Raw genomic sequence first — 11,047 nt, 5'->3', positions numbered from 1 at the left:
CTCCAGTATAAAAGAAAAGTTTTTTTAAAAATGGGTCTTCACATAGAGAACAGACTTGTGACTGGGAGTTTGGGATTAGGAGATGTGAACTATTATATATAGAATGAATAAACAAGTTACTGCTATATAACACAGGGAACTATACTCAAAGTCCTGGGATAAACCCCAATGAAAAGAATATAATTTGAGTTTGGAGCACACACACACACACACAAACACATATATCAAAAGAAGTCACTTTGTTGTACAGCAAACATTAACACAATATTGTAAATCAACTTATACTTCATCTGTAAAAAGTTTTTAAAAGTGGGTCTTCAAGGGACTTCCTTGGTGGTCTGGTGGTTAAGACTCTGTGCTTCCAATGCAAGGAGTATGGGTTGGATCCCTGGTCGGGGAACTAAGAACCCACATGCTATGTGGCATGGCCAAAAAAGTGGGTCTTCAACAAATGAATGAATGAATGAATAAAAAGTGATACATACAGTTTATTATTGTATTGGAAAGAGTACAAAGAAACAAATCCTTCTCAGACCTTGATACTTCAGCTTGCTTTAAGTCAAGCCACATTCACCAAATCTGTAAGATCCTTCGTGTCTCTGCCAGTCTGAACAGCCATGGAGTGAGAGGGGGCCCTCTGCCCAGTCCACAAGGATGGGGGCTCAAGAGTCATCACCATTCTGAGTCTATGCTCACAGGTCCACAGATCTCAGTCCCTGGAGTTCCTTGGTGGGGTCAGGCATGGCAGGTCCCCTTGACTCAGAGCTCGGTCTGAGAATGCAGAGAGGAGCCCTGGTCCCAGACTTTGCAGGCAGAGAAGAACTTGGTGGTGTCATCTGCGCAGTGATAGTACTCTAGCATTTAGGTATGGCAGGACCAAGATCGAGGTGTCACCAGCCCCCAGAAGGTTGTCTGTGCCAGAGAAAAGTGAGTTGTGAATAAGATCCCTACCCTATGCATCTAAGACACAGGAACCCATCATCCCCAAACCAGGCCCTGGCCCCTGACCATGACTGTTGAATGGGGCAGCAATAGGGGGCTGGCTGCTGGGGAGAGGAGGCGTGTCCTCCTGGGTGAGGAGCTGAGCAGGCGGGGGGGGGGGTCACGGCCGCTTACCTGGGGCAGGGGGCAGTGGCGCCGTGCATACCACTCCTGGCAGTACAGGCTGACTTGGATGCCCTGGCCCAGGAAGAGCAAGGTCCACATGAGCACGTTCCACGCTGGGCCCGTGCGCCGGTCGTGCATCGTGAAGTTCAGTGGCCCTGATGCAGGAGGAAATGTGGTCACCTCAGCTCCAGACACTTGTAATTTATCTTCCTGGCTGCCTTCTTATCTCAGGGCACAGGGGAGAGTTGGAACAGGAACACTGAGGAAGATCTTGAGCCCAACTCCAGGCACCCACGGAGGTCTCAGGCATTCCTCAGGATTCCTCAGTTTACACTTCACTATCCTGGCTCCCTTACTGAACCTCCCAACCCACACCAGTTTTCTCCCCTTTGTCTCCCTCTATGTGTGCCCTGCTCAGATGCTCCACTCCAGCCAGAAGTGTTTTCCCACTGTACCCCCCTCCAGGATACCCCTGTGCTGCCTCCCAATGCTACCCCCTTCCCAGCTTCCAAGTCCCCTGCCCCCACAATGCTCACAGACAGCACTATGCCTTCCCCCAGGAGGCATGCACACCCCCCTTCTGTCTTGGGTACGTGGCCTCTCCCATCAGTCTGGAATCTCCAGGACTCTTCCCTCGGGATGTCCCTACAGGGGCATACAGAGGCCAAGCTCACCTCCAAACACAAGGAAGAGCAACAGCATGACGGGGTAGAAGAATCCCAGCACGAAGCAGAAGATGTACTCATGGACCACTGCTGAGACCAAGAACACGCCCAGCATGGCCGCGCCTCGGGCCCGGCCACCAAGGAGCTGGCAGGGTTCGGGGGAGGAGGGTAGAGTGAGTCTCCCTAAGCACCCCTCAGCAAAGAACCCCCTCCTTAAGGAAGCCAGAGGGTATGTAGTACGGTGGAAAGAATATGGGCTTTGGGATCATAAAGGCTGACATGTCTTACTTAAAAGCATTATATTAGTCTATTGGGCCTTAGAGGCCACTTTCAAAAGGGGGATATAATAATACTTACTTCTCAGGCTTCCAGTGCAGATTATACAGTGTGGGAAAATTCTTGGTAATTGAAAATTGCTATATGCATGTTCCTTAGAAGGCTAAGGAGGGGAGACATGCCCTGTGGAGGATATAGTTGAGGACAAGGAAGGAAGGAAGTCAGATCATAAGAAGGACTTTCTTTCTGCCCACTGGGTTAGGTAGAATGAGGAAGGTGAAAGTCAAAGGGGCCCTTAGGTCTAGAAAAAATGGAATGTGCAGAGAAAGGGAAAGAGAGGCTGTCCCAGAGAGGTTCTATTAACTGTGGGAGCTGAGCCCGTACCCAAAGCCCATCTTGATACACGTAGCTGTACAGCCAGTCATGGACCACCACGTTCCATGTGCGATAGTAGTTGGAGAAGGATGTTGAGTTCCACCAGTCCTGGGGGCGGGGTGGGATGGGGTCAGGACGGGGGAGGAGGTGAGCATCAGGGCCCCCGGCTCTGCCCAGTTCCCAGCTGCCCCTCCCTGCTCCCCACTCCCCGTCCATCCATGCTCTCTGCAAGGGTTGGCTTCCGGCAGGAGAGAGACAGCAAGCATCCCCCTAACTCCCTCCTCAGGCCCTGGGGCCCCTGCCCTCCCTCTCTACCCTCAGGAGAAGAAGATTCCAAAGTACCATCCCCACAAAAGCAACGAGCCCTGGCTGGTCAGGAGGTGGACGGGTGACATTATAAGCATACCCAGAGGAGCACATTTCTCACTGTGGGAGACTGCCAGCACAGCTGAGATGGAATCATGCCCCTTGGGATTAACAGAAACTGGTGACTAACAGAAATTCTTGAGCTTGTCTTACAGAATAGCAGGTAAGGGAACAGTTTGTTAAAAATTCTTCTGCTGTAACCTGCCTTCACTGACAAAGCCTTTTTTTTTTTTTTGACTCCTTAACCATCCCGGTACAGATAACACCTCTGATGTATGGGTCACTATAGCAACAGCAGGCATACATTTTCCAGGAACTTGAAGTTGGCTCCTGTCTAGTTCAAGTGGGCTAAGACTGGCTAGGACCACCGACCCTAAAACTGGGCCTGTAAAGCTGTTGGATGAATGACTTTTTGACATCAGAGAGCCAAAAACTCCACTCTCCGATCTTGCCAAGTGCCTCCATTCTTTAACATGCATCCCATGAAGAAGCATATAACTCAGATACGCCTGTGCAGAACACTGATTACCTCACCTTTTCTCTACCTCCAATCACTTTTCCCAAGCCTAAGATCTCCTTGATTCTTTATCCTGTAAATATCTCAAGCCCTTGGCCTTTGGGGAAGCAAATCTGAGTTTGTTCTCACTTCTCCTTACTTGGCTGCCTTGTTGAAGAAACCGTTTCTCTGCTGTAAATCTCAGTATCTCAGTGTTTGACTTGGTGAGAATTGGGCAAATGCACCTGGTTTGGTAACAATGTGAGAACCAACATAGCCACCATCCTCCCCTACATCCTTCCCTAGCTCTCCCTGCATCCAGCTCCCAGGTAGCCCAGGTCCAGGCCCCACCCGATAGAACATTCTGTCTCCAAATCGTAGCATCTCCGCGAAGGCGTTGAGCCAACAGTGAAGGAAGGCAAAGAAGATGAGCAGCAGCATAAAAATGCCTGGGAAGTGAAGACAAGGGGCTGCAAGTCAGACTAGTCTCCCTGGTCCCCCATGAACCTCTAGGGTCCTCCCAGGAAGCCCTCACCCAGCAACCTACCAATCACTTATTAACCATTCACTAATTTGCGCATTCATTCATTCAATCCATTTGCTTATGAAGCCCATGCCTGATGTTGGAACATCGATATGAATGTTAAAACCTCTGCATGTTGGGAGAGGCTGGGGAGAGGACGGCAATCTGAAGTGTCGCTGCTTTTAGTTGCTAAGTTGTGTTCAACTCTTTGCGACCACATGGACTGTAGCCCGCCAGGCTCCTCTATCCATGGAATTCTCCAGGCAAGAATACTGGAGTAGGTTGCTATGTCCTTCTCCAGGGGTTCTTTTCGACCGAGGGATCGAACTTGTGTCTGCTGCACTGGCAGGCAGCCACCAGGGAAGCCCCAATCTGCAGTGAGACTCTGACAATGAGCAACCATAGGAGCGGGCAGATACCAGAGGGAGAAGGTGTTGAAACTAAGAGTGAGAGGAGAGAGGAGTTCCCTGCTAAGCCTTCTCCAGGGTGCAGCCTTCTGCAGCTCTGCCTCCAGTGGGGATACCTGGCAAGGTGGCATGCATGATGGAGAGCACCAGGGCACGGGTGCTGAAAGGCTCCTGGCTCATGTTGGCAAAGACAGGAACACAGAGGCGGCCCAGGATGAAACAGGCGTAGAGCACGCAGCCCAGGGCCTGGAGAGGGGCAGAGGACACATAACTTTGAGAGGAGTCACTGGCAACTGCCCTCTTCCTCTGGAATTGGACTCTGGCCCAGCATCTGCTTCCCTTCTCTTTGCACAACCCTTTGACCTCTTCCCGGGCCTCCCCTGCTTCGTGCCCAGAAATGCCCCCTCAGCCCCCATGAGTCACAGGTAGTCCACGCTTCGACTCTGTCTGCTGACCTGGGCAAAGTTCTTGGCCACATAACTCCACCTGACGTTGGGTGTCCTGTTGCAGCAATGGAATGGAGACAGTATGTTTCTCATTGTTTTGGCTTGTTCCTCCCTGCAGGCATAGCATCCGGGGCCCACTATCCACAGCTCCCTCAATTGCTCAGGCCTGGGAGGATTACCTGGGGAGGTGGGGATCTAGAACACTTTGGATCTTCCTTAACAAAGATGACAAGTGGAATTTTAGCTTAAGCGTCCACTAAGTTTGCTCCAGACTGAGGGGTTTCCCAGGACATAGGAATTTCAGTGCTAAAACTGGGGCGGTCCTGGGCAAACCAGGACAGTCAGTCACCCTGGCATCGCCATGCGCTGGGGCAAGAAGAAGGGGTAATGTATCTGTCCCTTATTCCCATCTTTATTGTGAGGTGCTTCCTGAGAAAGTGGCCAGTGTCTGGATTGAGACTAAACACCTCGGGCAGAGGAGAGTAGAAGGGTTGGGTCCCCAGTGGGCCTGGGCATGTGGGGAAGGGGGTGCAGGCTCTTACCTGGGGTAAGTTTCCCTATAGATGAGTGTGGGGCAGAAGAGGAAATAGAGGTAGCTGGAGAAACTGGGGGCCCGGATCCCCTCACCTGAGGAGGAGTAAGAGGGGGCTGTCAATGAAGAGGGAAGGGAGAGAGGACACAGGTGGGTGGGGTGCCAGGGAAGGGCAGTGGAACTGGTGAATAGAGCTGGAGAGTATAGAAGTGCGGGGTGGGTCAGCAGCTGGATATGGGATCTGAAGGTGCGGGGAGAAGGTGAAGCTGGGCAGGAGTTAACCTGCTTTTTAACAGCCCCCTTTTGCTTCTGTTCCAGGTACCTCCTCCCTTTTCTGGCACAAGACCGACGGGGGCCAGAGCTTCGTTTGGCAACCACAAGTCCCACCATCCGATTCTCTCTCTTTCTGGTTTGACTTTCTCATATAAGGCTCTCATACCCTGGGTCTAAATAAGGATGAGCCAGAAGTCCTGGGCAGTAGAGCAGCCTTCTCAGAAGTGGGACCTAAGAGAACACCGATTGGCTAAGGCCCAGAGAGCCCAGTTGGCGGCTGGAGGTGTGCCCTGTGGGCAAGATGGGCTTAGAAAGTTGGAGCTTTTATGAGGCTCTTGCACCTGCTGGCTTCATTCAACCAACCAAGAGGACTGAGTTCACAGCAGCGCCCGCTGAAGGCCTCACCTCCTCTGGCCCTAAGTATCCCAGGTACTGTCTCTCTCAGGAAGGAGTAGCTTTTCATCAGGAGCCTGACCTGAGGTGGAATAGAAAAGAGGTTAAGGTGCTGTGGGACTTTGCACAGATCACTTAACCTCTCTGTGCTCACGTTTACACAGGGAGAGGGGCAGGCAGATTGTAAACTTTGTATGGTCAAAGCCCATACTTTTATCTTTTTGTTGGACACTCTTATAGCCTAACGCAGACGACGGCTGCTGTGATGAATCTAGGGTAAAGGAGTACCAGAAAGGGCAGAGCCTCTAGCCAGCCAACTCCCTTTGATTATATGATTATATTTGCATAGCCGTGTCCATTTGTTTACATTTCTTTGGAGACTGCTGGTTGGCTCAAATATCTCACAGAGGACTCTGCCCCTGATAATTAGCTCCACCCCCACCAATACAGTATCCAAAGCCCTCTCTCCCAGGGGCTCCACCCCACCTTTGGTCCCGCCCATCACCTACCTGCTCAAAGACTAGGACACAGCGGGAGGCTGGCGGGAGCTGATACTCCACTGCCACGTGGACCGGAAGGATGCCGAGCACCACGGTGTGGGCAGCCAGCAGCAAGCAGCCCAGGCCCACCCCCAGGGTCCAGGCCCCTCCAGACTGGGGCCTCTCCCACAGCCGCAGGGCCTGGTAGGGCACCAGCAGAGTGGACAGGAACATGGGGACCCACGTCACCAGAGCCAAGGGCAGCTGTCCGAAGCTGAAGGTCAGTAGATCAAACTCCATCATCAGCCTGGGAGTGGGGAAGGCGACAAAGTAGACAAGCGTGAGGCCCACCCCTGTTCCCTTCCTCTGTAGTCAGAGCTCTTGGAAGACAAACTCCTGAGCCCACCTGCCGCAACCACTGAAGCTCTCGGGCCCTTGAGCCCGAGCTCTGCAGCAAGAGAAGCCACTGCAATGAGAAGCCCTCGCACCACAACCAGAGTAGCCCCTGCCCTCCACAACTAGAGGCAGCAAAGAAGACCCAGCACGGCCAAAAGTAAATAAATAAAATTATCAATATTATATATAGGTATAAAATTATATATCTATAAAACATATATTATGTATATAGTTTGGGAAATCCCTGGAGATCCAGTGGTCAGAACTCTGTGCTTTCACTGCGGTGGCTCAGCTTCAATCCCTGGTTTGGGGAACTAAGATCCAGTAAGCCACACAGTGTGGCCAAAAAGGAGAGCACGGCTTGTAATGGCAAATTAGAAGCGATTTATAGGTCCATTAGTAAAGAACTAAAAGATCAAAAGCTGGCACTTTCAGACTTTGCAGCCATTAAAATCAATGGAGCAACATGGAAAGATCTCTAAGGTGGGTCTTTAGGGAGTGTAAAGGAAACAAAATGTACCGTAAGTATCTTAATAATGTAAGCACCCCCCCTTCCCCCCCCGCCCCCCCACCGCAATACATCCCCTTGGTTCTTACATCTGGAAGTGGACACATGGAAAATGCCCTGGAGAGAAACTCTTACAACTGTTAAATATGTTACCTCTGGGGAGCAGTCTGGGATAGAGGGGATGGTGGAGGAGTCGCTCTGCATATATTTGAAAATTTACTGAGATTTGATCCTTAATTTTAAGGACTGACAACAATTTTATCAAAAGGAAGTGCTGTTGCTGAACCTGCAAATCTTTGGTCCTTTTCCTTTTACTGCTTCCTAAGCTATCTAGGGAAGAGTCGGACACGACTGAGCGACTTCCCTTTCACTTTTCCCTTTCATGCATTGGAGAAGGAAATGGCAACCCACTCCAGTGTTCTTGCCCGGAGAATCCCAGGGACTGGGGAGCCTGGTGGGCTGCCGTCTCTGGGGTCGCACAGAGTCGGAAGCGACTGAAGCGACTTAGCAGCAGCAGCAAGCTATCTGGAGGGTGAGGCGGGATCATGCAAATCCAAACCCCTAAGGGTCCACAGTCCCCTGAGGCTCATTCCCTCTCTGGAATGAGAAATCTGGGCTCTTGTGTGCATACATCTGTCTTCCCCACAAGACTGGGAATGCCTCGCAGACGGGCATGGCCTGTCCTCTGGGCCCCAGGGCTGGTACTTAGGGGACTCAATGGAGGTTGCTTGAGCTGAACAGGACTGTCTTGGAATGGAGTGCGTGAGAGCAGTGAGGTGGGAACCACACTTACGAGTGCATATACATGCATGTCTGCCTCAGGACAAGGGTTCCAGAGGAGGTGAGTGGGGGCCTAGTGTCCCCAGGGGACTGATCCTGGGTAAACAGGCCAAAGGCCATCCAAGGCTGAGCAGAGAAATCTAAGAGGGCTTTGGGGGTAGGAAGGTGGTTGGAAGCAATGTTGATGTGTGTCTAATAATAGAATGGACCTGCTCTATGGGGCCCCAGTGGCGGGTGGAATTCCAGGAGCCCAGGCAGTCTGATCTGGTCTGTGGGCCTCTGAGAGGGAGGGGTGCCTACCTGCCCTCATCAATGAGGTCGATGGCCAGGGTGCTGATGATGAAGACACACAGGCCGGCGACAAACATATGGTAGATGGTGCGGAAGTGTGGCACCTCCATCAGCTCGCTGGAAGGACAGGGCCCTGAATGTCAGTGGGAGAGTCCTTGAGGTGGTGCAGACCAGGGCAGGCACTGTGCACAGTGGGGATGGGGTCTAGTGACTGGGAGCTTGAAGTGACAGGCTGTGGTACGGCTGGGACTTCTGTCCAAAGCCCTTTCCAGCCCAGACAACTCTCATCCTGGTGGCCTTTCTTCCATGATTACGCCCAGGGCAAATAGAGAAACAGAACCTTAGAAACCATCTCCACGTCCTCTCCCAAACCACCTAGAGCCTGAGGATGACAAATGAGGTGTCCTGGACCCCCAGACAAAGCTCTTTCTTTTTTTCCCATCCCCTGGCCTCACCCCTGACTTACTCAAGCAGCGACTTGCGGATGATGAAAACTTTTCGTTTCCCCAGGGATGGCTCCCGGGTCCTGAATTGAGACAGTTGTTCTGGGTTAGGAACCAAAGGAAGAAGGCTATAAGCAGAACATAGGGCTTTGCAGGAGGTCACTACTTGGGAGCCAAGGGCAGTAGTAGGGGAAAGTCAGGGTTAGGGCCAGCAGGCAGGAAGAGGTGACAATGTCATGGCCAATGGAGAGCAAAGCCCAGTAGTCAATGTCAGGAAGACAGAGGCGATAAGGGAAGAAGAGGGAAGACTGAAGTCAAAGTTACATCCATGCTGGAAAAGGGCACGGGAGATAGCATCTGTGGCTCACAGTCCTTATGATGGAGGAGGCTACATAGCCGCTCCCCAGCCCCTGGTTCCTGAGACTCTTACTTGTGCAAGGAGTCTGGAGGGACGGAGAGCACTGGTCTGTCTTGCGGTGGGTAAGCTTGAACGGCCTCCCACATGGCCTGATCCAGCAGCTCCATCAGCTGGCCCTGGGCTTGCTCCAGCAACTGTGTCTTGACAGCCTGCAGGACAAAGCAGGGCAGAGTGCACGGTCCCTCCACCCAGTCAGCCTTCCTCCCATTCACCAAACACTTCCCGAGGCTCCCTCCATGCCAGGCACACTGCTAAGGGCCCAGGATGGACAGAAGAACAAGCATGGCTCCTGCTCAGAGGTCCCCCCTACCCGCAATTTAACTCCTTCTGGTTTCCCAGGGCAGCCGTGAGGATCCGGGAAAGACACTTTCAGTCTCTGGATCTGACCCCCAACCACCTCGTCCTCTCTGATCCTACTCTTTTCTCCCTGACCCCAGCCTTTCCTCTCCTGACCTCCAGTCCTGCTAACAGAAGACTGTTTACTGGCTGACTTTGGGCCCCTCCCCTGATGGCCTGTGCTTCAAACTCCTCCGTCTTAACCCTTAGCTCTACCCTGATCTGAGAGGTTTGAACCCACGAACAAATTGTCTTTATCAGTAAACCAGTCCTCATCCTTTCCTCCCTCTACTCCCGGACCTGTCCGTTTGACCTCTGACATCCCTCACCTGCATATGCTGGGTCCATTGCACCAAATCTGGGCCTCTGTGCACCTCTGCGTTTCCTAGGAAAAGTAGTTAGGGTTTGGCTGTCTAGTGCAGACCCAGAGGCTTTCTCTGTCCAGCAAGTTTGCTTTCTGTGTGCTCAACAGCCTCCCCCACACACAACAAGTCAATATCTAGTATCATGGCCAGGGTAGGGAGGGTGAGAGGGGTGGGGGTAATCAGAAGGAGGGCATTTTTGCAGGGGTGAGCAGGCCACTGGCAAGCAGGGAGCCTGATGACATTACTGGAAACAGGGTACCCAGGGAACAAGAAGCTACTCTAATCACCGACTGGGGTGAAAAAGAGTCAGAAAGACAAGGCAAGTCACTGAATAGCCCATTTCTCCTTACTTCCCCAGCTGGGGAGTTAGGAGGCAGAGGCTGGGGTCTGCCTTTACTGGCCTCCCAGGACAGCAGGAAGGATTGAAGGTAGATAGCAGGAGCCCCCTCTCGCCAGCGCATCCCCACCTCCGACGCCACCTGGGCGTTCTGCACCCCCAGAGCGGAGTTCCCCTTCTCTGGACGGCCAGTCCTCCTGCTGTCTTCCTAGCCTTTCTCTCCTCCGCACTTGGGCCGCCCTTGGCTCCATGATGTGAGTCTTGACCGGGCAGTGGCGGCTGATCAGTGTTTTCTCCCTTCCTGCAAGCTTGCCTGGCTGAGCGCTTATCTCGGTACCTCTGACAGCATCAAAGACTAAAGTCCTTTCAGGAGGAGGGGTTATAGGTTGTTCGATCCCCTATCCCCATCCAGAAGGCAGCACCATCTCAGCTACAGGCTCTGCTTTGCTGGCTGTCACAGGACATTCCCCTACTCCACCCCACCCCCACCAACAAACACCTCCGGCCACCATCCAGATGCCCAGCTCTCTCCCACAGGAATGGGGGCTCTGCACCCATACACGTCATGGGGAGGGGGACTTTGCCCCTCTGAGGCTTATCACCTGGTATGGTTGCTTCACCTGCTCAGTAGGCTGAAGGTTGGGGAGGAGTCAGCAACATCTTCAGGTATCAGGGCACTCAGCTCCCTGAGACCATAAGGTGTGTGAAAGAACCTTGTCAACACAGCTTTGTGTGCACGTGACTACTATTCTGTGAGGTGGGTACCTATGACAACTTCAGGGCTGTGGTCCCTCCGGGGAGCTGGCGGGTGGGGGCTCTGGACAACAGCTCTTAC

The 11,047-nt window shown here is 52.6% G+C and overlaps 1 protein-coding gene across 1 annotated transcript; it reads right to left on the bottom strand.

Moving 5' to 3' along the window:
* Positions 1-460: 460 nt before the first annotated feature.
* On the bottom strand, positions 461-10,540 carry SOAT2 (sterol O-acyltransferase 2). Its single transcript, XM_040234240.1, has 15 exons — positions 10,343-10,540; positions 9,840-9,895; positions 9,187-9,323; positions 8,780-8,839; positions 8,323-8,430; positions 6,369-6,645; positions 5,872-5,941; positions 5,204-5,288; positions 4,671-4,716; positions 4,332-4,461; positions 3,637-3,734; positions 2,433-2,531; positions 1,782-1,917; positions 1,117-1,262; positions 461-912 (listed from the first exon to the last, which is right to left on the bottom strand). The coding sequence occupies exons 1-15, from the start codon at positions 10,461-10,463 to the stop codon at positions 862-864; spliced, it is 1,620 nt and encodes a 539-aa protein (XP_040090174.1). The 5' UTR covers positions 10,464-10,540; the 3' UTR covers positions 461-861.
* Positions 10,541-11,047: the final 507 nt, after the last annotated feature.

Source organism: Oryx dammah, unplaced genomic scaffold (assembly GCF_014754425.2).
Source record: "Oryx dammah isolate SB20612 unplaced genomic scaffold, SCBI_Odam_1.1 HiC_scaffold_29, whole genome shotgun sequence".
NCBI classification, from domain to species: Eukaryota; Metazoa; Chordata; class Mammalia; order Artiodactyla; family Bovidae; genus Oryx; species Oryx dammah.
Note: the sequence above shows the minus strand (reverse complement) of the source record. Positions and strands in the feature narration are given on the sequence as shown.

Coding starts and splice junctions, on each gene's coding strand:
- SOAT2 (XM_040234240.1), bottom strand. CDS start 10,463: ATGGAGCCAAGGGCGGCCCAAGTGCGGAGGAGAGAAAGGCTAGGAAGA. Junction 5,942..6,368: donor GTGTCCTAGTCTTTGAGCAG/GTAGGTGATGGG, acceptor ATTCCACCTCAG/GTCAGGCTCCTGATGAAAAG. Junction 5,289..5,871: donor GATACTTAGGGCCAGAGGAG/GTGAGGCCTTCA, acceptor ACTCCTCCTCAG/GTGAGGGGATCCGGGCCCCC.